At 44.9% G+C, this 27,047-nt stretch overlaps 1 protein-coding gene across 1 annotated transcript; it reads right to left on the reverse strand.

The window, feature by feature from the left end:
- Positions 1 to 122: 122 nt before the first annotated feature.
- Positions 123 to 27,047, reverse strand: acss3 (acyl-CoA synthetase short chain family member 3). Its single transcript, XM_062383089.1, has 16 exons — positions 26,668 to 27,047; positions 25,245 to 25,389; positions 24,461 to 24,649; positions 23,474 to 23,608; positions 21,610 to 21,750; positions 20,884 to 20,964; positions 20,478 to 20,573; positions 19,079 to 19,230; positions 14,733 to 14,836; positions 3,296 to 3,391; positions 2,993 to 3,056; positions 1,981 to 2,062; positions 1,502 to 1,624; positions 1,316 to 1,415; positions 1,049 to 1,224; positions 123 to 675 (listed from the first exon to the last, which is right to left on the reverse strand). The coding sequence occupies exons 1-16, from the start codon at positions 26,952 to 26,954 to the stop codon at positions 592 to 594; spliced, it is 2,055 nt and encodes a 684-aa protein (XP_062239073.1). The 5' UTR covers positions 26,955 to 27,047; the 3' UTR covers positions 123 to 591.

Genomic DNA, 27,047 nt, shown 5'->3' on the forward strand with positions numbered 1-27,047 from the left:
GCGTGTCGAGGGGGGGGGGGTCGACTGATCGTGCAGCCCCCCCCCCCCCCCCCCCGTTTATCTATCTGTCTTTTAGTTATTTCTGACGGACGACAAAACAAAACACAACGTCTTACGCCATTCAAGTTATTTTTACATCTTTTTTCGATTTGCACGAATGACGAAAATCCATTTTTATTTTGTCTCCCATGTTTTTTTTATTTTTATTTATTACTTCTTGTACTTTGGTCAAAAACTAAGTGGTGAGCAAACAAATTTTCATTGTCAATAAAAAACCTGTCAGTGAACGAGGAGTCCATTCATTTAGTTTAGTACAAACAGCCGCTGTAAACTTACTTCTATTTGTTAGTTGTTAATATGCAAAGCTTATAATACAGCGTAGTTTACATCATGATTCAGCTTACATTAAAAAATGATTTAATTACATTGTTACAAGCGGGAACATGAACCCTGCAGCATGGAGTTAGTTTGGTCAAATCAGGAAAGAAGGTAAAACCTGCGTGTGTCACATTTGCGTTTTGGTCCCGGGGCAAACGACGTGCATGAGCTTCCTCTCACGTAGAAACTGATCTGACCTCAGTTTAAATGAATTCAGGCCCCACGAGGTCTCAGGGCTTTTTCCACCTGCTCCACGATGTCCTTGAAAACTTCCGGGTCCTCGATGGTCGGAGTGATCTGTGCAGAGGAAGTAGCACAAGGCTAATTTGAAAAAAGGTAATGGAGCTAACCCAACCTGCTAACTGGCACCGAATTAAAGTAATAGCTGAACAATTAGGGAAGTCAATTATATTCGTGAATAGATTCTCTAAAGCTGCCTCCGTGTAAACTCTCCTTTAAACAAAACTACATTATACTACATCAGCCCTGAGGTCTATTTAATAAGAGCACATTCTGTTAATGCACCATCATCCCTCCTAATGAGCTTTACTCTGAGCAACTGTAAATATTTGCACAGGGGATAAAAAGTGAACTGTTCAAACACTATTACCACTATCATCCTGCAGCACTGGAGCTGATGGGACTGAGGCTGAGGAGCTGTGTGTGTTACCTTGAAGGGTTTCCCGTTGACCAGGTTGGCCAGAGACGACCGGGGGATCTTGCCCGAGCGCGTCTTCGGCAAACTTCTCACAAAGAGCACTTTCCTGAAGGCGGCGACGGGTCCGATGTGGTCTCTCACCAGCGTCACCATCTGTTTGACGATCTCCTCCTCGTTCTTCTGAACGCCTGAGACAAACACACACGTTATATAACACACAAAGGATTGTCGTGATTTGGATGGACAAAACAACACAAATCCATGCTGTGAGCTTCTCACCTTTCTTCAGCACACACAGGGCCAAGGGGACGTGACCCTTCAGAGCGTCCTCCAGAGCGACCACAGCACAGTCTCCCACCGCAGGGTGCTGCAGCACAGACTGCACAGACACAGGCACAGACATGACAACACCTCAAATAAGCATGGGGAGGGGAGGAGGGGGGGGATTTGTGTCTGTTCTCTTACCTCCTCCAACGCTCCGGCAGACAGCCTGTGACCTGCCACGTTGATGACATCATCCGACCGAGACATGATGTACAGGAAACCCTCGTCGTCCACGAAGCCTGCGTCCATGGTGTCGTAGTAACCCTGATGAAGAGGGAGAGGAAGAGGAAGAGGGAGAGGGAGAGAGAGAGAGAGAGAGAGAGAGAGAGAGAGAGAGAGAGAGAGAGAGAGAGAGAGAGAGAGAGAGAGAGAGAGAGAGAGAGAGAGAGAGAGAGTCTTCGTCCTTTAAAATCTCTCACTAAGACAGGAGTGCTGCAATGAAAGGGTTTGAACACTAGAGGGCCACCTTTCACCACATTGTAGCACCACGCGTTCTCCTACAGTTTATATCCTGTAACTTGAGGAGCTGTCTTCCCTGGTGATAAATCCAATGGAGTCACTACTGTGCAGGTTATTTTAATGTAATAAACACTTTGTCAGTGAATGATTGACCGACTTACTGGGAACTTGGTGAAGTAGAGTTCTCTAAACAGACTCTGGTTCTGCCACAGGGACAGGGCTGCACCGGGTGGAAGAGGGAGTCTGAAGGGAAGAGGACAAACTCAATTCAGTCAATATCAATCTTGTATAAACAGATTTAACTTGATGAAGCCGAAAGGTTGTGTGAAGATGGAGATTTAACTGGTTCACACACACACACACACACACACACACACACACACACACACACAGACAGACACACACAGAGGAGAGCAAAGCCGCTCAGTTTTTTCTTTATCCAGGGTTAGGGTTATCTAATTTCTGATGTTTATTTCCTGTTGGAGGAGGGTGATAGTAAAGTCTACACCCGAAATACAAAATGACTTCTATCTATCATAAGCTGCTTTTCATTTCAGTCGTCCCCAGGTTCTAGACCTATACACCAAAGCTCCATCTGCATCAATAAATGACACAAAAATCAACATTTACTTTGCATTGACAACACATGAACCTTAAAGCGGTGACACGAGTCGATGTTCCCCTTCGCTCCAAGCTTCCCTCGCCCTTTGCAAATATTGAATATGACTCCAGGAGGCGTCTGTGCCAGCCCCCCCCCCCCCCTCCCCCCGATCTTTCATTCAAAGCTTTATCAGTCTTTAAGGGCGAGGGGGAGGAAGTACAGTAAGACAGCTGTGTCTACCTGTCGCTGTCCCTGAATGCACCCTACACATGGATTCCCATGAAAGCCCCCCCCCCCCTCCCTTGCTTGAGTGGTGATAGATTCTGGAGGAAGAAGGGCTGCAGAACGGGTTGCAGGTCGACAAATTCTCCTCTTACACACAACAAAACAAGGCCTGATGTGTGAGTCCGACACACAAGTGACTTATTAGGTTAATGGACTAGATTAATGACTGAAAGACGGAGGAGTTCAAATTTGATTAGTGTGCAAATTGCATCCTGTGTCACATTTTGAATGCGAGTGGACATTCCGGTGACGGAGGAAAGGCTGTTGAAGTCCCCCACTCAGCTTACCTCACCACGATATTTCCCAGGGTTCTTGGCTTCACCTCCTGCATGTCATCATCGATCACCGTGACTGCAGGAAGGGGGAGAGCACAGAGAGGTGGTGTTACTACACACAGGAACACTGGAGGAGAGAATTTATTAAATCCTCTGCAGAGAATTACACAGAATCCTTTTTGATTTATGTATACACATCTGAAAATATGTGATTTAAATACATTTAAAATGTGACTAGAATATGAACATGTAGAAATAAACCTGCTGGATGTTTATGGGCAGGTGTTTGTTTGGGTCCACACTTGTAATTCTCACCATTGTAACCTGGAACGGGTTTTCCAGCCTGGCCTGCAGGTGGCGTGAGTGAGTTCCCCAGACCGATGCATGTGGAGGTGATGGCTGAGCCGGTTTCTGATGAGAGGGACACACATACACAGGTTCAATGAAAACACAGCAGGCTTCGTCCTCTATTGGACTGAATGGGACCATAATCTAACAAAAGGACCATCAAGCTGTGTTGAAGACTTGAATCTAGAGAATCTCCTGGAAAAGATATTTACTGATGTTATTAATCAAGTGAGATGTCGAATGATTTTCTCATTCTACAGAAACGTTATAGAGATTTGCCAAAATGTCGGCTGGACCCTGAATTTTGAGCCAAAAAGATGAAATCGGAAACAGTGGCGTGAAACAATTATCCTGACACCACCTTACTGGTTTCTGATGTTTCTTCACTGAACATGAACAGGAGAATGTGAGGCACTGGGCTGAACTGCCACTGGGAACTGTGGCAGCTCCTATGGGCTCTCCACAGCTCCTCCACCCAGCTGAGCTCCACCACAGCGAACACTCGTCTGGTTGGAGGCTCCGCTCGCCGCCTCCCGAAGAATAAATCACATTCTTGATCCGGCTCACTGAGCTTGATTACATCAGAGATGAAACAGCAGCAGACAGACCCAGGATCAGCATCTGTCTTCTGTGTTTGACTTGAGTTTTAAAAACACTGATGAAACGCTGCAGCTTCTCAGTCGGTGGGTGACCATCAGTTTCTCAGCGTGATTAAAAGAGAGAGACTTATTTAATCTACTCAGTTGTACAGATGAAAGTGACTGTAAGAGATTAAATTATCAGTGTTATCATGGTATGAGTGTTTTAATGTGATGGACCTGTACTGATACACACACTGAAATCCTTTTTATAGTTATTAATGATGTCTGGTTATGGAATTTTTATGATTTCCTCCTGCAATTTTCTTTCTGTATGATGGAAGTTATGTTCAGCACTCAATCAATCATTCTACCAAGGACTACTGTCCTTTTAACAATGGAAAAAGAAAACATAATCTCTAATAATCCTTTTTGTCTATTTACTTGATGCAAAACAAATATTAGGGTCATTCATTTGCTGTGACACATCTAAAAGCATTTCAGAAACATTCCATGACCTCAGTTACAGTTTTTCTTCAGCTCATATGCAAATGTGGCCCAATCAGATGATCTCTCAGGAAGCGCAGACAGCAGAGATGATGTCTGTATCATGTTTTGTTCTCAGATTACCGTGGCCGAGCTTCCTGGCATTTCGCCCGGTGAATATGCAGATTTATGCAGCGAGGTGCACGATAACAGATCATTTACTGCTCAGGGAGGAAGTTTTACAGTTTCCTGTCAGGTTCTCCTCTGAAAAACGCCGACGGCGATGCACCTGATGCGTCTGGCATTGGCCAATTCTCTCCTGAGATCACCGATGGCAAAAGATTCAAGGCAGCGGCAGCAGCAGTGCAAATGACAGCTCAGTTAACACCGTGAAAAAAGGAATCATCGACTTTTATCGAACCTTCAGGGAGAGCTACAGCTTCACCGAGGTTTCATACCTGTCGGCTACAAAACAGAGGCACTGGACCCGGTGAGAGCCTAACCACAGAATAACAGAGGGACAGGGAGGAGACCCACTCTCTCAGACAAGTCTTGAACCAGTCAAACCACCTCGGGGCAACTTTAAAATGCAGCATGCTGGATGTGGTGTCAGACTGTGGGGAGAGGAGCATCAATCCTCGAGATCCAAACAGAGAGAGTTCTTCGGGGGTTCTTCAGAGAGATGTTGGAACTATGAGGTCAGCGTGGACTGAGACCGATGCATCTCTTGCTGAGTTACAAATTCTTTCAGCTGAAGTGGACTCTCAAGACGTCGGCCCTCTACTGCTAATCAAACAAGTGCACAGAGCTCCAGAGCCGCTTCCAGCTCCAGCTCAGCAGGCTTCAAAGACCGGAGCTCACGGGCGGGAGGCTGCTGTTGGTCCAGGAAAGGATTAAGTTAGCAAATAATGAGGACTAGATGGAGGGAGGAGGGCGGTGTGGAGTTTAACACATTACTCCACCGCAGCGGCCTCTGAACCCTGTTTGCCTAATTCGTCAGTGGCAGGTTCTCTGCTCCCTGCAGGGTTCAAAGCCCTGTCAGGCCTTCAGGGCAGCGTTTGGTCCAACCTACCTGGTCAGAGAGCAGCGTCATGACAAAGTGATGACCCTGACTTTGACCCTGACACTCCTCAGGTGTGGAGCAACGCCCGACTCAAGGTAACACAACATTTACAGCTGTCATATAATCTGAGTGGAACCAGCGCAAACAGGAATTTACCTGCTCTAATGTTTTGCAGATAGAACCACTTTCCTCCGACTGTCCATTGCTGAAATGCTCCGTTCTTTATTTCTAAACAACAAGGGCCTCTGATCATACTTACAAATAGATTAATCAGTTTTCACCTTGGCAAAGATGTTGGAAACAATTAGTCCTGTTTATCCAAAACTCAGGCATCTTGAACTTTTCTGCTGATGTGCACGCTCGTGTATTTGTCTCAAGGAAATTAAGTCGCATCACTAAAACCTGCTGTCCTCACATTTACATGAAAGATGGTGAGTTGAAGAGAAGGCACCTTCGTCTCCAGCAGCTGACTCAGAAGTTTACCAAGAAGCCTCAGCCCACACTGTGAAGGTTTAATACATCATAACCCAGCAGTGTTTGTCTATTTACATTCTCACACTTCTGTGGCCCAGAGAGAACAGATCAAATGAATAAAACATGTATTAAGACTACATGCAACAGTAGAAATATGACTCCACCCACAGCAGGGATTGACACGGTCCATCCACTGCTTCTATTTTGGTCAAACATGTGAATATCCTGAATGAGACAGGCCGACAGAACTGGCCGGGACAGGTGAGTGAACGCTAGAAGAAATATGTTTGTGGGCTCCATCCCTCCCAGCTCTCTCTCTCTCTCTCTCTCTCTCTACACACACACAGGAGTTGAGTGGTGTTCTATCTGCTTGTCGGACCGGTGATGTGAATCTTTGAATCTTTGTGTGTGTTTGTGCTGGCCGTACAAACACACACCTCGGTATCAGTCGTCTCCTCCGCCCACCCCCGTCGTCTCCTTTTGCTTTTTGCTCCGTCTTGCTCCCTCGCGCTCTCTTTTCCCGCTGCACACAAACAAATCAATCTTCCTTCGACCTGTTGGAGATGGGCTAGGCTGGCGGGGGGGGGGGGGGGGGTGCAGCATTCTGAGTGGAATGAATGGGTCGAGAGCTGGGGTTGTTGGAGGTTGCATTGGAATTGCAGGATGGGCGACGCGCTGTTGTACTTTCAGCTGAGAAGGTTCCAAGTTACCTGATGGGAAAATCAAAGATGGCTCCTGGACCATATATATATCTCTGTGCAGCTCCACTATTTCTGACAGATGAAATAACTATCATCTCCTCTCCACCTCCACTCTGTCTGTGGGATGTAGGATCAGACCTACAGAGGCAGGAGAGAGGAGCGCACTCAGAACTCAAGTGCAGACGAGCAAATACGCTGAAACACAAATTCTCACATCTTCAGTGGGACGCATCTTTCTAATAACTCAATCGTCCAGGATTTGATTGGTTTATAATTTGACTATAATTCCTTCATTTCTCTTTAAATTTCAGAAATGAATCTCTTGCACTGTTCAGAAATTTAGGGGATCATGAGTTAAAAAAACAGGATTTACCTGCCGAAGGAAAAGTTTCCCTCAGAAAGAGAGAAAATATAAAAACTTTTTGGAACCACAACTCTATACGAATGCTAATGTTCAAAACTCTGAAGTCAGTTGATGTAGCGTTAGCAGGGAAGCTAATCTGGCACAAACAAAACCACAGTTATCACTTAACGAGTCGGGTGCAGGAAACAACAAGCCTGTCAGAAAGAAGCCTCGGGGGGGGGGGTATGCTTTCTGTACATCACACGTATGCAAAGCAGTGCTCGCGGTTGCCGGGGCAACTCAAGCGGAGGACGAGGACAGAAAGAGAGGGAATCGAACGCCAGCTGCTCGGCCCGACTCTGAAATATAACGTTTTACTTTTTCTTTTTTGCTGTTTTCTTAAACAACACACGTTTCAGTTTTGCTCCCTTCAAACAAAACCCCCCAAAAAATGCATCTGCCTCATTAAAAATGGTTGTGAAATCACCATGACATTTTGAAATAGGAAATCGTGAACAATACGTTTGCAGAACACTGCAGCACTTGTGGGTGAGAGAGGAGGAACCTGCACTTTGATTGAAAACACGGTCCTGTGCTTTTCTATCAAACTTTATTAAGTGTCACATGTTCTGCTCCTGTGGAGGTGAACGTGATGAAGGTCGACACGTGTTACACTTAATACAGTTTGATGAAAGCACAGGGCCGTGTGCAGGTTCCTCTTCTCTCACGTGCAGAAACACACACATCCAAACACAACATCCACACACAACATGTTTGTCTTTAGAGACGAGCTTTTCATCATGTGTGTTTTTTTCTCCTCCTGTTTTGAATCAGGAACGAGCGAGAACCAAATCGTACTGCAAATCCTGAGGGATTAGTTCTGCTTGAAGTCTGTGTTGGACAACTCAGCTCAGGCTGCTGAGACCAACACCATCACTGGCTTGTGGGCCTCGAGCCAAACACAGGTGGAAACAAAGAAGGGTTGGTTAGCCAAGCCTCTCCGATTGGACAGAGTGTTCAAACTCCTGTGTTCGGATACCAAGCACAGGGGGGACATGACTCAGAACAAATGAAAATAAATGCATTTAGGGTTTTGTTTGGGGTTTTGTTGTTATTTTTGTGTTTTGCTGAGGGACCCATAAAAGTCGGCATTTTTTAGAATTGTGTTTATTTGTTTTTGTGTCATTTATCGATTACTAAAAAGTAACACAATATTGCACCCGTTATTTGTGATTGTCTCAGGAGGCTCTCTACAGTACTGTCCAGGGATTATATCTCTGATTCAGCCACAACAACATTACCGAGGCTCTGGCTCACAGCCGGCAATTTCACTTCATGATGAAGGTGTTGTGTGGTCGCAGCTGAGGTCGCAGCAGCAAACACACACAACAAACAGTACAGGCTACTGTCATTTGAAAACAGACCACTGCCACAAAGATGAAAACACACAACAATCATACACAAGGAACCAGAAAGCCTCAACTAAAAGGACACAGACCTCGAGTACACAACAGAATATGGTCCACACACTTCAGGATGTACCATTTGAACTTCAGTCATCTCAGATTGCACCACTATAAATGGAATAAACATCAAACTGTTAACAACTAAGGATTTAAAACTGTTTACAAAGAAGACACGTCATTTTTACACCATTTTAATGACCTACAGCAGTAATAAAACATACCTGTTCCCTTTTTTCCTTTTTTTATAATCATAAAATAACTGAATTCACCTTGTTGAGTCAGAGTTAAAAAGTTCCACTTCCTTTTCAGGTGAGTTTCAACAAAGAGACTAACTTGTAAGTATAAAATTATCTTATTTCAATGGCTGAATCTAAACAAAAACTGTTTATTAATAATCAGAAGTGGCCTCATCAAAAACAACCGTTCTACCTAATTTCCTGTGCACCACATTCTGCACCACACTGGTTTTCTGTTCTGCATCAACACTCGACACAGACTCTGGTCTAATCGGTGTAACAGTGAAGAAGTTAATAAGCTGCCCACTGAGAAATGTCTGGTGAAGAGATATCCTGCAGGTGCTGATACGTTTTTGAATTTAAATAAACACATGCAGAGGTACCACTCCCACCGAGCTCTTTGGTTTGGGGTTAAGATTCCTGATTAGCTCCTGGATGCTTGGGCTCTTTAAAGCCTCTGTTTCTCTTCAGTGAGTGGGAGGATGTAAAACTCCTCTTCACGGAGATGGTGAGAGTGTGACTGTTTCCCGAGGAGGAGGAGGAGGAGAAGGTGTGATGAACAATCCTGTGCAGTATTTGGTGAAGGCCAGAAAGAGAGAGAGACAGAACAGATGCTTCGAGGCGTCTACTTCTATTTTTTAAGGATAATTCAATTCTGTGTATGAAGGCATCTGTTGTGTGTCGGAGGGAGTCAGAGAAACAAAGACACACAGACACACACAGAGACACAAATCTCTCCTAAAACACTGTTAGAGTCCGTCCACCAGTGCTCCCACTGGTGAGCAGCCAAACCCTACCAACTGGAAACACACATTTGTTGCCAGGCAACACCAGTGACATCAGCAACCTTCCTCACCCCCCCACACCCACTGCCAGTGGCTTAAAATAGCTCCCAGATTATTATCAGCCTTCAAAATGGCAGGCGTTTTCTCATATGCACGCGAAGGAGAGAGTGAGCCGGGCTGCCGCTGGCTTCAGGTGGCACGTTCAGCATGCAGGTGTGTGTGTGTGAGTGTGTGTGAGTGTGTGTGTCATGGGTGTGTGAGGCTTATTGTGTGTAAAAGAGGAATATACAAATATGGGAGTGTAGGTAGAGGAGGAGAGAGGGAGCTGTGTGCCATATCTGGGATGATGAGACAGGATGAATCAGCAGCAGTCTGAGGAGTGATGGAGTCGGCTGGACATGAGGATAACGAGCCCCCCCCCCCCCTGCAGCAGCCCCGCGCTCCAGAATGAAAAACTCATCACCGGCTAAATTGGTCAAATTAGTCAAATTCCCCGCTGCCAGCTTGTCGGCACAATAAAATATGTCCCGCAATCATTCGGCATTGATCGGAAAAAGTGTTTGTTTGACCAATAAAACACCAGCGTGTGAGAAGAAGAAGAACTGACTCTGGATGGTGGTTCCATGGAAAACTCCCTGAGAGGTCAACGTGTGACCTCACGTCTCCTGTGCGGATCTCACAGAGCTCCAATCGGAAGGAGAGGCCGCCACCGGCTCTTTTGTGTGAGAAAACTGTTTCCCAATCAGCAGCTCGGCTCAGTTGGCTGCACGGTAGAGGAAGCTTCCAGGGGACGGGTGGGAAAGTGATGTGGAACCAGATTCTGAGCCAATTAACTGTTTCCACTATGAAGGGAGGATGTCTAAAGAGGATGAATCTTTCAACAGGAGCTGGAAAAACTTTTAAATACTTAAAAATCTAATCCATTGACAAATATCGTATTTCATTTACTATTGATGTTACCCAAGAATCTTCCCCTTGCAGCGAATTTAAAGTAAACTGCATGTTTTTCAGCTTTCAGAGGCCAGCCCTGGCTTGTGTGCTAAAGTCGAAGGGAGCTGCAAGAACATGTTTCAGAAAAAATAAATGGTCAAATAACCTTGAGGTAAGACTTTCATCTTCTCTGCACCTTTTTGCAATTTCTGTTGGATATTTCTACGTTTTTACTAAAACCTCTTGAAGGTCACATCAAGTTCAACAACTGTAAACCACAGTGAAAGTCATGAGTGGGGAAAAAACGAACCAATACCATCACAAATCTAACGAAAACAATTGTTTTTAATGATGATAAAGCTTTTAAAATCTATGTCATGGGATCTTATTCTCAGGATTTTCATTTGTTTGTCGTATTCTTTGCTCATCAGTAAATGATGAAGGTCTTTGAACTCCACTAACCTGCATGAAAGGTTCTATACTCAACTGATTGACTCTAGATTTAGTACAAACCAGTCCAGGTATGTTGTTAACATGGTTCTCTCCCACTAGAGGAACTCCAATTTAAAATGTTGTTCCTTCCTCTCCTCTCTTCCTCCTCCCACACCTCATCTAACATTCTGGGATTACACGCATGCAGCCTGAAAGATTAATGAGCAAATGCACTCGTGATTGATTTTGTTAAATTTCTATCCATATTGCATGTGACTGCAAAATGCAAAGCTCTGTTGTGGAAGGATCTGACAAATCTATCACTGTATATAGATGGAAAACCAAAACGTGGGAGAGAGAGTGACAGGTTTGAAGAATGACTTGCTCGGGCGGCGGACGCCTGAAGACACGAGCAAACTCTGTGTTTTAGGTGTTTGGACTATAATGAGTTTCTCAAGGAGGACACTCGCTGCTTCTCCCCGCCACACATTCTGGATTAAACAACCCCTGAATGCTAAACTGCTTTGCAACGAGCAAGTTGCTTCTTGTTCGGTCGGAGGGGAAGATGAAGGAAGGGTTGTCAAGGCCCCCCCCCCCCCCCTTCCACGATACTAAAAGTCCCTTGATCGATGTCCTGTCCCCCAAGAAGACGCTTGAACAGTAAACTGTGATGCTCGCAGCGGGGGGACTCGTGAACTGGAGACAGGCTGCAGGAAATTGAACACTTATCTTTTACAACACTTAATATCTGGCTGTCGATATAACAATGTTGATATTTTTGAATGAACACAGCGCTACAGGATCAAATGAGGAAAACACCAACAGGGATTTGGACTGGAGAATAACTGTGGTGCTCTTGTTTTCCACTTTATTTCAATTTCTTTACTGCTTAAGATAGAAATTACAAACTAACAAGGTCTTAATGAGTATTTCAAACATGGCCGAGTAGTAAAGCGAGACTCCCTCAGACCCACAAAACCCTGAACACGTTTGGATTGCACTGCTGGCCGCCAACTGGCAGTTATTGAGTTATACGGTGGGGGGGGGATGCAATGGGATTTAACACATCCAGACAGAAATCAAGAGGGCGCCCGAGGTTTTTCTCCAAACTCAATAAAACAAATTATAAATAAACCGCAGATAGCCACAGAGTGTGAGAGAGACAAAGGAAGAGAGATCACAACTAGAATTAAATGTTTTCTCACATCCAATGAGGCTACGGAGGTTCAGGTTCAGAGCAGTGGGATGTTTCATACATAGAAAAGTGTAAACAAGTGCGTCACTCAACAACAAAAGACCCACAAACGTCAGAATGTTGTTTGCCTGCTGGTATGAACAGTGGGAAAACCCCCGAACAAAAGACCAGCATGTGTGTGTGTGTGTGTTTGAACTGAACGCAGAAGAAGTTAGAGAATCCAGCAGCGTAATTCCACTTTGACAAACTGATTGATTTTCACTTTATGTTGAGCCTCTTGCTATGAACACACATCCCTGGACTGGACGTCCACCAGCCAGGGAAGTGTCTCCACTGGTAAACTTGCAAAACCATCACAGTGTAAACTATGGTACTTTGAGGAGAAACGTCTTCTTATGAAACAGTAAAAACACCAGATCCAAGATTTCATTTAGATCTGTCCCTAAATATGGCAAATTTCTGCATCAACATCCCAGAATTATTCTCTATTCTCTCATGAAAATGAAAAATAAAATCCAGGGTACAGCCTCTGATCATCACCCCCTTCTCCACTATTAAAATTCATGGGATAATCACAGTGATGAGCCAGTACACATCTCAATAAGACCAATTTTAAAAGACACACAAACATTCAGGTCTTTTTTTCAACTTACCATTCTGTGCTCATTAAAATAATAACATAATTTCCACTTGCACTCTTTTCTCAATATTGTGCCTGATGACTCAGCAGAGAAAGCCAATTATGTTACGGAGGAATTTATCGGCAGGCTCGGCTCAAATGGGAGAGACTGGTTTGCCAGTGGGGAGGGGGGGGGGGGGCTGGACAGGTGGAGTTACAAAGTCTTCAATCTTGAAATTCAGACGCAGCTCACAGGTGATAAGCCTGAGGCCGGATCAGCAGTTTAAACTATACATACAGACCGAGTTGATAAATCACATGTCTAAAATATCAATGCCCACATTGAGCTCTTCCCACTCTGACTCTGGGACCGACCAATCAGCCGAGAGGGCTAATCCACGCTCCGATCAGACTGTACCAACCCCCAAGGTCGATGGATTTCAAACGGTCCGACGCTGGTATTGATTTCTATATCTAACACAGATATGTCGTCTTGTCCGGCATCGATCCCACGGTGCGGAGGCAGGATTAAAAACACCAAGAGACGTTCAATTGTGCTCTTTGGCCGTCGCTGGCACATTTATCATAATTCAGTATTTCTTTGGGGGAGGACAGCAATCTAACTGCGAGTGGGGGGGCAGGACATTAGCATGGTGGCACGCTGCCTGGACTGGAGTCTCCAGTCCAAAAAGCTAATTGGGTCTTACCCATTGAAGACTCATTAGAAACCAGGGTCTGAGACACAATGCTGCCTGAGCTGGGAAGCAGACTTTCCTAATACGTTTTTTTATCACCCAGCTCCACAACTGTTGTGTAATAGTCTAATTGTGAGGAGAAGAGAAAAGGGAGAACACACACTTTATGTAGAACCCCCCCCCGACATGTGTTATATACAACCGATGAACTGTGAGTTCATGAAAGTTAAAGAGCATGACCCAGGAAGTCTTTAACGCTGTGCCTCGGTGAGCGCGGCGTTAATCTAAAGTGCAGCGGGACAACAGGGTATCGAGATATTGACAATGTTAATGGGATTTTAAAGAGTCGACACAAGATAAAAATCCTTCAGCCCCACAAGTCATCAGCTGCGATAATGGAGTTTAACCGAGGGAAAGATGGATCCTCCCCCCTGACGCTAAATGACCCGTCCCACATCCTTCCGTGGAAATCTGTTCAGTTGTTTTTTGTAAGCTAACAAACAAATGGACAGGGACCCGTCATCATACAGGTAGCTCTAAAGCAGGCTTCCAGGAATGTGTCCAGCTCTCTGGGAGTCGTCCCCCCCCCCCCCCCCCCGTCTATGGCTCCATATGGACTCATTCAATCATCGTTCTCATTTTTTTGACCTTTTCTACATCAGTAGATTTTTGTCTCGTCAAGTCAAAAGGCAAAACTATTTATTTTCCCCCGTAAGAAACCTCTAATGGTCTCAGCCATCTGCCCAGTCTGCGTGCGGTGGACAGGAGGACACGTACACTCTGAGCGATGAGCAGTTTGCACATCGAGGCGTTTGAAATTCAGACAGTTTGGTCTTTACCGTCATAATTACTCCAGGAGCTTCGTATCGAGGAGCGATCCCCGGGTCGAGGATACAAAACCTTAGAGGGGATTAATCAAAAAATAAACTGTGCCTCATAAGAGCAGCAGGTTTGTGGGGAACAGGGACTTTCTGCAGTTACGCCTGTTCTCAAGGCCGAGTTGATGTCAGAGGGTTTATGAAGTACAACAAAGACCTCATTTATATTCTTCTCACGCTGAAGACGAACAAGTCATAAAGATCAAGTTAAATTAAAGCATCATACACGCTGCCTGAGGTCCTTGAAGTTCCATCTCAGGATCTATATCATAAGAGCGTAATCCCTGAGGTTTAACGGTGAAGCATCTCTCAACCCCCTAACTGTATATAATTAAAACAGCAGCTTCAGGCGTAGACCACCAGTAACGTTCAATGATAAAAGACAAACTGGACCCAGTGAGCATGTGTAGAATAAACTGGCAATTTATAGTCCATTCGTAGTTTCTGTTAGTGACTTCTTGTCCAATTGCTTTAACTTGTAAAATGTACGAAATATATGAATTCGGGTAAAATGGGTGCTTACCAGTCTGCCACCAGTGGTCCAGGACAGGAACGCCAAAGTTCTTCTTCGCCCAGTCCAACGTCTCCACGTCACATCGCTCTCCTGCCAGGAACAGTGACCGCAAACTGCAACGACACAAAGCACTAGCTGTCAATCATCTGTCCACTCGCTCACTGGGAAGGGTCAAAATAGAATTTCAGTGACTTCATGAACTGGACTCTAGAATGATATCTAAATGAGAAAACCTGGATTTGGTGCAGATTGAATTCTGCTGCCTTAAAGATCTTTCAAAGGAAATTAATCCCTGAATCCTTCTGAGTGTTGAGCATCATCTCCGCAGGCGTCCTGCAGAGCTCAGTCCTCGGCCTCTTACTTTAAATTTCATGGAAGAAAGGACAAAATTCGACTTTTCCCCCCCTCACTTCTGAAACCCACTTCTTCCTCATTTCAAATGCATTTCGTGTAGGATGTTCTTTTCAAGTCTCACAGCAATAAACAGTCTCAGCATTACTCTTTGTTCCCCCGGGAGAATCCTGTCCTCTATGCGCCCTCTGAGTCAATATTGATGAGACCCTGAAACGCCGGGTGCCTAGAGAGAAAGGATTCCAGCAAGGACATCTGAATATGTCAAACTCTTGCTGTCTCTTCCTTGTTTGAGCTTTAGTTTCCTCCCAGTGCCTGGCTTCATGAAACCCTCCCCTCCACGCCCTACAAGTGACCCTGAACACTGCAGTCTCCATCTTCAGCCTCCCCCCATTCCTCTCTCACATCACTCCCTTCCAAAAAACTCCTTCTGATGGCTGCCCATGGCTGCTCATACCTAATTCAAACCACTGCTGGTCGCTCGCTACAAGGCGGGGAGGGGAACCGTGTCGCCCTGTGAATCCAGGCCGCGGTGCAGCTATAGATACTCGTCCTATCAGCGGGGCTCTCCCCTCAAGTGACTGCTGGCCATCACTCATCGGTTCTCACTCCCCGACCTTCAAACTCCAATCAAACTCTGAGTCACATCCCATCTTTTGAAGACAAAATGTCATCACGCCCTCGTCCATCGCCGGCTCTCTCCCGGGAATAAAATCCCTGACTCTTCTTCAAGCACTTCTCTCAAACTGGATTATCTTGAAAGGCTCTGAGATAGTTTCTCTTTGCTTTCTGTAAAACCGTGATGGTTCTATTTATTTTAGTTATTGATTATCTGACAATACCAGCTTTTAGTAGTGGATCAGACTTTATTAAATATGGACCATAATAAAGCCTCCTTGATTGGCTGATCATATTGGACTATATAAGTCTTATGTAGACTTATCGGTTTCTGCATTTTTTTGCCAATATGAGCCGATATGATTTTTTATTTTCAGAATGAACAATGAAGAAAAGATTTGCTTTTATAGATTAATTGAAGTTCTATATTATAAGTGTTTTTACTTATTATGGTTAAAGTGGAAAATATCTACCCTCAGTTATATTTCGTTGTCATAAGGGGTTTTATAAAACGATCTTAGGAATCATTCAAAATGTCATTTTTATATGCACTGATATATCTGTACCTGAAATTTCTAATTCCCCAACATCGGCCCCAGAAATCCACATCATCTCGCTCTACTCCTGATTTACAATCGACCTCAAATCATCCGTCTGATATTCTGTCCTTGAGAACTCAGCACGATAACACACAGAAAAAAAAAAAAAGGTTGACTCATTCTCCCGGCAGTGACCTCATGTTCCCACTAATCCCCATTACACTGCAGCCATCATCCTTCCAGTTAGTCAAGGACGATACGGATTCTCTGTGGTATTCAGGGGGGTTTTCACGGAGGAGTTCAGTGGAAGTATTTACTGTGAGATTTACTGTGACCTCAGAAATAGAAGTGGAAGGGACCGTGGGTTTGGCCGGGCGCCCAAACTCCGGGACTCTCAGGCAAACACTGAGTCAGAAGCAGTTAGTGTAAACATCTGTGTTCTGTTCTCAGGAGGTAAAAACTCTTGATAAAGCCCAACCTTCCCTTTCTGAAATCACTCTCAAGTATCAAGGACATACATCAAAAGGTATAAAAAAGGTATAAAACATATAAAACAAACTTCAGTAGCGGTGATGGCAGTGTATTTTAAAATCTCAGCAATTTGTTTTCCAACTTCCCTCCGACTCAGAAACAGCATCAAGGCCAGAAGTGTGGAGGAGGGTCAGAGAGAAGCGAAGAGACAAAGACTCAACCAACAAATATTCCACCTGTTTGGTTCCTGGTGTCCACTGGAGGTTAATGGTGAAGGTAAGGGACAACAATGGCATATTTACTCAATTTATTACTGGTGCTTTGCTTAAAAAACAAAGTAATAAAGAGTTTTAATCACAGATTGATTCGCAATTTCTAACACTGTCCTTTCTGGGGCCTATAAAGAACGACAGGGCCTCACTTATCTCCAAGCTACGACCTTGAAGTCGGCCGATAAACAGAAAAACATGCAACTCTTAGCAGGTGAGGTCATCCCCGTGATGGCCTTCTGTACCATTGTTAACCTGCGTCAGGACTGTGTCAGGTCAGTGTGGCAAAGTTGATGAGCAAAGGGGGAATGGAGCTGAACTTGTGTGGGAGGGAAACTTTCTACGACGGATGGACATTCGCCCTCAGTTGGAGAATACGAGAGATGTCCCCGATAACAACATCCGAAACGCCTCTGGTACCGGGTCAGACATTGGAAACTGTATTCTCCTGTATACAGAGAATACACTGGTCTATTCCCATGAGTTTATTTAACTTTAACAGCTGATAAGATGCAAACGTCACCCTCCTCAAACAGCACTGGCCTCGACTATCAAAGGACAATCAAAGCACTTTGTCACTTGCTTATGAGTGAGGCTCTAACCAGTATTTACTTACTCCTGGCTTTTAAACAAAAACACTCCTGACACATTCCCACACGCCACATTTATGCAGAGCGCAGGTTCAGACAGCCCTGCTGCAGCCAGACTGTCATTGTGGCTTCCACCTGTTCTACGGCTCAGGCACACCGATAAGGTCTCCAGGGCTGTGACAGTGGAGTGGCCCTTCGAGGGAGTGAACGTCTCGCAGTGTCAATAAACCCCGAGCCGGGCGTTTTGAGCTGTTGCTCGAGCATGAAATCATGTGTTTGATCGTTTTTCATTAAGATTTTTTACTACTTCTATCGGGACGGTTAATTAAAAAAGCAGCGTGATAAGTACTGACCTACATTTCTGTGTGTGTGTGTGTGTGTGTGTGTGTGATATCACAGAGTAAACAGGACCGAAACCTTTTAGAGGCGGAGGAATGTGTTGTGTTGCAGAGATATCGTCTGGGGTCGAGCTAAACAACCTCTTGGGACTCGTCCTCTACTCCTTCTACATCTTACATCTTCCCTCTGCCTCTTTATCATTGTCAGTCTTACAGTAACACAAGAAAACACAGAACAAGTTACATAATCAGGCAGCAAGGTGACCCCCCCCCCCCCCCCCCCCTCCGTGTGTGAAGAGCATTATTATGTGTATATATGTTTTGCTCGGCTCCAGAAGAAGGGAAAAGCGGTGATCCTTCACAAACCTGCTTCCTCCAAGGGGAAAAGACACATTAAGGAAACAAGTAAGCTCACAGGGAAACAGCGTGACGATCGTGGCAGAGTCCAGACCGAGAGGAAAGATGTCTACAATGTTTGAGGAAGAAATCGTAGAAAATAATCTTGGGTCGGTGAGACCAGCGTCTTACACTGCAAACCAAGCTAAGATCGTAAAATTCTGCACACAGTGCCAGAGTTGCTGAATGATTCACCGGGGCCACAGGTCATCCACACTCAGGATTGCTTTATGATTGTATGCTCAGAGGCATTTTCAGACTGCTGAACGGAATGAAAGTGGAGAATTGACACAACAACCCCTCGGGTCCAGGTCTCCTCAGTGTTCTCCACTGAACCATTTACAAGTCTGATAATCTCAGCAGGTATTCGAGTCAGCGGGCCGAACAAATACCACGAATTATGTTTATTCTTTAAAGTGAGATACACGCAACCTTTTTGCGTTAACAGGGAGACCAGAGCAGCCGTGGAGGCCGGTTCACACTGTGAGATTTAATACAGGCCGACTGTTATCCATCCCGATTAACACCTGAGAGGCTGGAGCTGAGGGTTCAGACCGTGAGCAGAGGAGGTGTGAGAGGGCTGAGCCTCAGCAGATGGCTGGAGACTAACCAGAGGCTGGACACGCGGCACAGACCACCGGCAGCCGTGAGACACTTCGGCACAGTAAAGCCAGGAAAGATGGGCTAAACTCACAAATTGGCATTTAAAGGTTTAGGTCTTCATGAACTTTCCTCGAGGAGTTTCTCACACATTTTGTTTCCATGTCAGGTGTTGCTATCTACCTGGTCAGGGGGTATTTCTTCCCAGTTTTGGCTTCCGGGTCTTGCTGGCGAATGGCTCGGATGGCGGTGGGTGCTGTGAACATGGAGGAGGCTCGGTGCTCCGACAGCACACGGAAGAACGCTCCGGGGTCTGGGGTCCCAACAGGTTTACCCTGTAAACAGACGGGCATGTGAATCGTACAACAGTTTACCTACACAGTGTACAGCACACACACACACACAGACTGTAGTAGAAGCTGAAAACCCTCACAGGAAGATTTCCACAAGGCTCCGTGATACAAATTCACTTCAGCTGTCATTTAGAAACCATGAATATTCACGGAGGAGCTGCTGAAACAGGGACAGGCCCAGTTGGAAGGCTGCTTTCCAGAACAGATTGTTCCCAGGAAATCCACAGTGTAGAAAAGACAGTGGCACTACAGGAGTGATGTCTGTCTTGAGGAAAAGATAAAGACAAAAGACGCCTGGAGGCAAATACCTCCAGCAGCTATTTCCTCTGTGTTCGAGTAGCCTGTCTCCTCACAGCAAGGAGACGAGTGCAGGTGAATGAGAATGAGCAGCAGTGAGTTCCAGCTGCTGTGGGTAAATATTTTAGACAGAAAACTAAATATTGTCAGTGTCATGTAGACATGGCCGCTAGAACGATATCTAGGAGGAGCATGCAAGGAGTCAAACATCGACTTAAAGAAGAGAGGCTCATTTTCCAGCTGTGCCCTCTCAGCTGCAGGTGAGAGATCAAGATCTACAGTGTTTGTTATCGGCTGATAACCCTCCACATGAACCAGAGCTGCATAACCTGTAATAATCCGATTTATATCGAGTAGCTGATCAAAACACAGTCGTGCAGAAAAAGCTTGGTTTGTTCTTTTCTTGTTGAAGTGCGTCTGAAGCACGACTGCAAAGGGCTGAAATGAAGATTGTGTATTTTGGCTTCGTTTCAGTGGAACAGGAGGAAGTGGGGACGCTCCGTGCATGTTTATTTACATTCCATGGCTCATTTGAATTGAAACATTAAAATCTTCCACCACATGGATCATTTCTGCAGGCTGGGTTTTATTTTGTATCACCAGTGTGCAGGTAAAACACTGTCATTACTCAAGAAGAAGGGACTGGAATAGAAACGCCTGGAGACTGGACCACAGCGGCCAGAGTTAAACATGGAAAACAGGGTCAAGCGGTTCACATCTTAAACCGAGTCCCAGTCCACATTAACTGGAGTCATTAACCAAATATGGAAGTGCTCAGCGTGCAGAGCCGACGAGGGCAGACACACAACCTGACTCATGCAGCTCCGTGAGTCGACAAACTCCAGTTTCACAGCACATTTCTGGGATGTGTTGTGTTGTTGTTGTTGTCGCTCTTTTTTTAAAGACAGTGAATCTTGTTGACAGGGACAAACCTCGTAGAGAATTGTGCTGTTCCCGTGGAGCAGGGGACCGTAGCAGATGTAGGAATGGCCGACCACCCAGCCCAGATCTGACGCTGCCCACCAAACCTACAAGTGGTGAAGGAAAGGAGACAGGAGACAGGAGATAGGAGATAGGAGACAGGAGACAGGAATGAATCCACAATGTCCTCATGCATTCCCTCCGCCGCTTTCAATTCTAAAGATTTAAAAATGCACGGCTGCAAATAATATAAAGAAAATGAAATGTGTTGTGTAGACGATAAATGTTGATATAAACATCACAGGGTGATTAAATCTTCTTAAGAGTGGAGAACAATCTCCCGGCTGACTGCTCCCTCTTTGTTTCTCATGCACAGCGTTAACTCAGGAGGAGGAGGACGATGCTTCATTGTCTTACGTCTCCGGGACTGAGTCCATAAATATTTGACATGGTCCACTTCAGCATCACAGCGTAGCCGGCGGTGTCTCGCACCACGCCCTGTGGGACGAGAAGAGGAAAACAGTTGACAGGCGTTTGAATCAGGCAAAAAAAAAAGTTTAATGTCTATCTAAATATCAACACTTTGCTTTGCTGTACAGACGGAGACGGTACTTTTGTTTTCAAGTGAATTCCTCTCAAACCAATTACAGCTTTTTATTAGTTAAGGACGCAGCACATATATAGAGCTGTTTTTAGAGATCCAGTTTCCCTACAGGCGTCACAGAGGAAGTCACAGATGCTCACACAGAAATAAAAGCTGACACAAGCGTAAAGCTCAGGGAAGCAGCCGGCAGGTGGATGTTTGATGTCATCTGTTGACCAAAGACTAAAATGATGCCTTTTCAAAAAGGAGCCACGGTTTATTTCCTTCTAGAAACCGCCTCCGGGCAGCGGCCTCCTGCGTGAGCTCCAGCTCCCGCTGTGGGAAAGCTCAGTCTTATTTATGTCGAGTTGATGGCGTTTGGATTGAGACCGGATTGTTGTGCAGAGTCAAAGAGCAGATGAATCACGGGAACAGAAAACTGACGGCAGGCAGAAACTCCTATAACTCATGAGAAATGTTCTACACGGTGTCTGCAAGTCAATGCACGAGGATGATGATTTATATTTCTCCACCGCTGCTGCTGCTGTAACAGCCAGTACCTTTGGTGTCCCGGTGGTCCCGGAGGTATAGAGGACGTACAGTGGGTGGTTGGACGGGAGGGGAACGCAGTCGTGTGGCCGAGCGGTGGCCATCTCCTCGTCCCAGTCGAGGTTCAGCTCGGGACTCACTGATACCTTCTCCTGAAAGCACAAAGAAACAAGGAGGATATAACGTGTTTGCATTCTAATCAGTGAACAAGCAAAAAGGAAACAGCTTCAAGGTTCGTGTTGAAGGTCGTGTTTATTAGTATCCCACCAGGGGATTTCTTCCTGTTTGCAAAGAGGGTTTCCGTACAGAGAGAATACAGGAGGACAGTGTAACCAGTGAATCACCGAACTGGTGGAGGAAATTTAAATTTATGGCAAGAACAAATATGCAGAGACTTTTCTATTCTTTGGGAATGGGAATACAAAAAGTATAAAACTGCTTATAATCATAATATCATTAAATGTTAACGCAGAACATTAATAAATTATCTCCACATGGAAAACAATAAGCTACGAGTAAGTATAACGTATGAATAAATTAAATATAATCAACTGTCAGAATTATGATTTAAATAAGAAAAAAGAAATATAAAGATAGCATAATATTAGTAGCTCTGCATGTGGTCCATGACCTTTTATTTCAGCTGTCAGGGAAATTCTTTCTTCAACGTGTATAAATATATATTTTATACAATTATATAATATTTATACAATAGACTTAATGTTGAATAGTTTTCCCAGCTCCCGTCTGTCATCACACTCTCTTGTACCGACCGCGGTCAGGGGTTTAAGACCCTAACATTTTTCTGTCTCTTGTCAAATCTCCGTGAAACCTCTTTGATACTTCATTTCTCTAACGTGAAGAAAAGTCTCTGGTTCTCAGAAAAACGAGCTGAAAACATTAGACTTCATTCGGTGTCACGCTCGGATTCTCCAGGCAGAGGACAGACATCCCATAAAACCTCCAGCTCTCGGGAACACATCCTTGTTTATCCACTGAAGCCGAGCCAGGGTACAAACTTGGCTGCTTCCACGAGGCTTTCATGTCGGAGGCTGTGTTCCACAAAACCCACAACCTCCTGCTCGCTGAGTGTGGGATGTGATAAAGCAGCTGCAGCCACCGTGTTTCACATGATCTTAAAAGGGGGGGGGGTTCCACTAAATTTCCTGTGAAAACAATTTCACAGTTTTACTTTACAACGACCCTGTGACTCCTCCAAAACACAATGTCCTGATTACACTGGAGAGATTGAGTGGCAGCTCACCCATTCGTCCCCGAGCTGACGTCATGAAGTTTGCTTGAGGACACTGCAACCCCCCCCCCCACCCCCACCCCACCTATCCCTGCACCCACTCATAGCACAAAGCCAGACACTACAGGTTAATGGCATAATTAATAAAGAAACTAATTTATCCACGATGGCCAGAAAATGAATGAAACTGCAACACAATTATTTCCTTGACCTCAAACCCTGCTGCGCCTCTTTTATTAATCAATCTGATTCTGGTTTGTTGTCACCACATTAATTCCTTTTTGTTTGTTTTGTAATTACACCACAAAGACTTCTTACTGGTTGTGTAAACGAGGCTGCCTAAGAAACCTCAACCCCTCGGCTGCCACACTCCAGGTACATTCTTCACTCACGTCTCTTTCTATTAAACCAGCTCTGCATCATTTGATCATGTGGTTCTGAGCCAGGGTTTGTACTATGATAGCTTTTATTCATATCTGGCCAATTCCAGGCGATCATCCTTCCCAACAGCAGCTACACCGTGACCACACTCATCAGCTTCACGCACTGCAGCCGTGTCTCAGATGCACTTACAGGTCGCCACATCGAACAGCCGGTTGAACACATGAGCTCGGGCTTCTCACCATGTTCGGCCTGTTGTAGATCAGAACCTTGGAGGGCTTGTGAGAGCTCAGCTCCAGGGCCTTCTCCACCAGAGGGATGTACTCCACTCTCCTGCCGGGCTCGATGCCAAACGAGGACGTGACAATCATCTTGGGCTGAAAAACACGAGAGATCAAGAGAGAACGGGAGTGAGATAAAAAAAATATGTCAACAACTATATTAGAAAAGAGCCGTCCTCTCGTGGTACTTGGAAAATGTGTTTTGCTGCATATTTTAAAAAGGGTATTAGTGGTATTAGCCTGTCGTAGCACTGCAGAGTCAAGTCAAGTGCAGTTCACTTAAGCCTATTTAACATGCATGTGATATTCCAAACACACTAACAGGATTAACTCTCACCTGAGGTGCTTCCTTGAGGGTAAATAGCATTTTTCTATAACTTTTTAGAGTTGAAAGTTTGACATTCTGCATTCACAACCCACAGCATTGAAGCAGATTTGATGCACACAGGTTTATTTTTGCCATAGTGGCTATTTAGGGCTATTACAATGCCTGCGTGGGGATGATTCATGAAAAAAAACAACAGTTCAAACACTTTGATTCAGTAAACTGGGTGCAACAACTTGTAACCATTTTATTTATTCAGATTAATATTTGTATAAACACATCACTGGGAGTTCATGATCGTCAGACACCTGGCACTGGGATCTGTTTCAAGTGTGTGGCTCTGAACGGAGGAGGCGAGCCAAGAGCTCTCCACTGTGAATGATTCATTATGAGCTCAACAAAACAAAGAAGCCTCCGGCACCTCTTGTTTTCAGGGAGATCTTCTTTTACTAACATTACTAACGGTGCCGGGAAAATTATAAGTTGCGGCAGCGTTATTGGTCTGTTAAATATCAAATGGCCGGGTTGTACTGAGGAGTGACAGTTAATAAAGATTATATAGTTTTATCCGAGCGCAACAAAAACGATAAAGCTCAACCCCAGCCGTGATAGCGTGTGCTCACCTTGGCGTGATTGATGCGGACGGAGAGCTCCTTGGAGGCGAAGCCGCCGAAGATGAGGCTGTGGGGGGCACCGATCCGTGCACAGGCCAGCATGGTGAACATGGCCTGGGGCACCATGGGCATGTAGATGACCACCAGGTCTCCTTTACGAACCCCATTCTTCACCAGGACTCCTGCTAACCTGGACACCTGGTTTAGGACGGAGGAGAGACAATGAAGGGTACTAAGCGTTTACACTATATACTTAAATGTAATTTCAATACTTTTCCATGGCTGCTATAATCAACATACCAGCTAATCAAAGGATGTAAAAAATAACTTTTTCTATGGGTTTTGAGCATGATTTTAAGGTTATATGGTTAGGAAAATAAATATAGAGATGTAATGACAGAATGTGAATAATGAAAAGGTCTCCACATCGTGATTTAAATTAAATGAGGTGTCATTTTGCTTCAGGTTAAAGGCCGACAAAAAGCTGGGGCGACACCATTTCTCATTTAAAACACATTCAATTATAGTACATGCCACTGAGCGCTGATTGAACTGGAGCGTCTGCCCTAATGTCAATAAAGTTAATTATAACCCTCTCCCACTTATTATGTTGCACACCGGGTCAATCCAGCTGCCACGGCAGGAAACCAGAAGAGAAACTCGGCCAAGAGACTCAGCCGGAGGATTGAAAGTGAATTTATCATCATGGAAACACGAACAAAATAAATCCAGTCTTAGACAAAACGAGTCGCAGCTCTTTGTACTTTCACGTTCTACATCCTACTACACCTACCTGGTCCTGAAGCTCCCTGAAGGTGATGATCTGTTTGGTCCCGGTCACCGGGCTGTCGTAGATGATGGCCGGCTGCTCGCCGCGGCCGCTCTCCACGTGCCGGTCCACAGCGTTGTAACACACGTTCAACTTCCCGCCGACAAACCTGACAGGAACAAATCATAATCACTCACACCACTGATCAGTCTAAACAACAGATCTAGACATGAGCATTATAAATACTATATATACTAACTGTACCACAAACACATGATTAAACATCACTTCCAATATAAACAAGTCAATAACCACAATAATGCATAATCTGAACTAAACAGTACTGTACAGCACTCACACATTTGAATACTTATAATATTTTTCCTAAATACACAATTAAAACCCATGTGCAATGAATGAAATACATCACATATCATATAATGTCCTAACACTGGAGGGAAATCGATTCCAGTGAAGACAGACATCTTTACCAGCAGCCACACAACAGATCAATGCACCTGACGAGGCCTCGGCTGAACCTCCTCTGCTGCTGCCGTGCATATGGATGACGAGCAGGTGGAGCAGATGGTGTTTCTGGAGCCGGAGACACTTCGATGGTTTGTGACTTTCATTTCAATATGTCTGCGGCACAAACATCCTGGCTCTTTCTTTAACAACCGTCAAAACTCAATCACCACAAAACAGAGGGAGTTTTCATTTTTCCCAGGCGGTGCAGGAGGGACGTGTGTGCAATAATAAATAACAGAAATATGTAATAAAAATAAATAAATGTTTTCTCTACAGGTGTCTATTGAACGAATCACTGATATTATAAAATTACTTTATTTATTATATGGTATCATGATATATTATATTATATTATATCATATAATATTGAGTTATATTATACTCTATTCCATTATATATTATGTTATACTATAATCCATTTAATTCCATTCCATTTAATTTAATTCAATCATATGATATGATATTATGTCATATTATATAATGCTGTGTTAATTTGCATTATAATATTTTTTAATAGAAACATGTGATTGTTTTTTCAGTTCATTTTCTCCACTATAGGTAAATGTAGATTTACAAAAGGCCTGGATGTTTTCCAGGTGTTCTCTACTTTACAGACAGGCAGTGGTGAAGACTCCTCGAGGGGCTTCTTCAACTCTAATGTAAATAAAACACTTCCTTGTCTCCAGGTTGCTCTGAATGAGCTGATGCCTTTCTGTTGAAGTGATTATCACTCATTAAGAAAGTGCACGAGAGTCTTGAGTAACTTTCCTCGAAGTTAGGAGTTCAAGGTCCGTGGCATTGTGGGAAATGTAGGCTTTTGTGACTCTTAAGAATTCCCGTGGCAGTAAAAGCCACATATCACCTTCAGAATAAATGACACTCGGACACACGTCACGTCACCTGCTGCACTGGCACCTACCAGTCTGGGAACACTGGGTCCTCGGCGTGCAGGGTTCGAGTCCACGGCTCAAACCAGTGGATGTCCCGTCCCACCTCAGCCCAGTAGCTCTCGGGCTGGTCCCTGGCTGAGGCGAAGGTCTGACGGTACGCAGCGTCCGACGCGTAGCTCCTGCACACACGTTGATGTTGTTGTTGTTGTTGTTTTTGTTGTTGTCGTGCAGCTGCAGCCACAGCCCACGGGTTCCTCCTGCACGGCACTGGAGCGCACCGACCCAGCCGCAGGAGGTGCCCCACGTGCTGGTGCATGATCGCTGCTGTTGTGGTGGTTTGGTGTGAGAAGCTGGAAGTGTCACACTGAGAGCCACGTTCCTTTTCCGGGAGGCAGGTGGGGGGGGAGCC

This window comes from Platichthys flesus, chromosome 23 (assembly GCF_949316205.1).
Source record: "Platichthys flesus chromosome 23, fPlaFle2.1, whole genome shotgun sequence".
Taxonomy (NCBI): Eukaryota; Metazoa; Chordata; class Actinopteri; order Pleuronectiformes; family Pleuronectidae; genus Platichthys; species Platichthys flesus.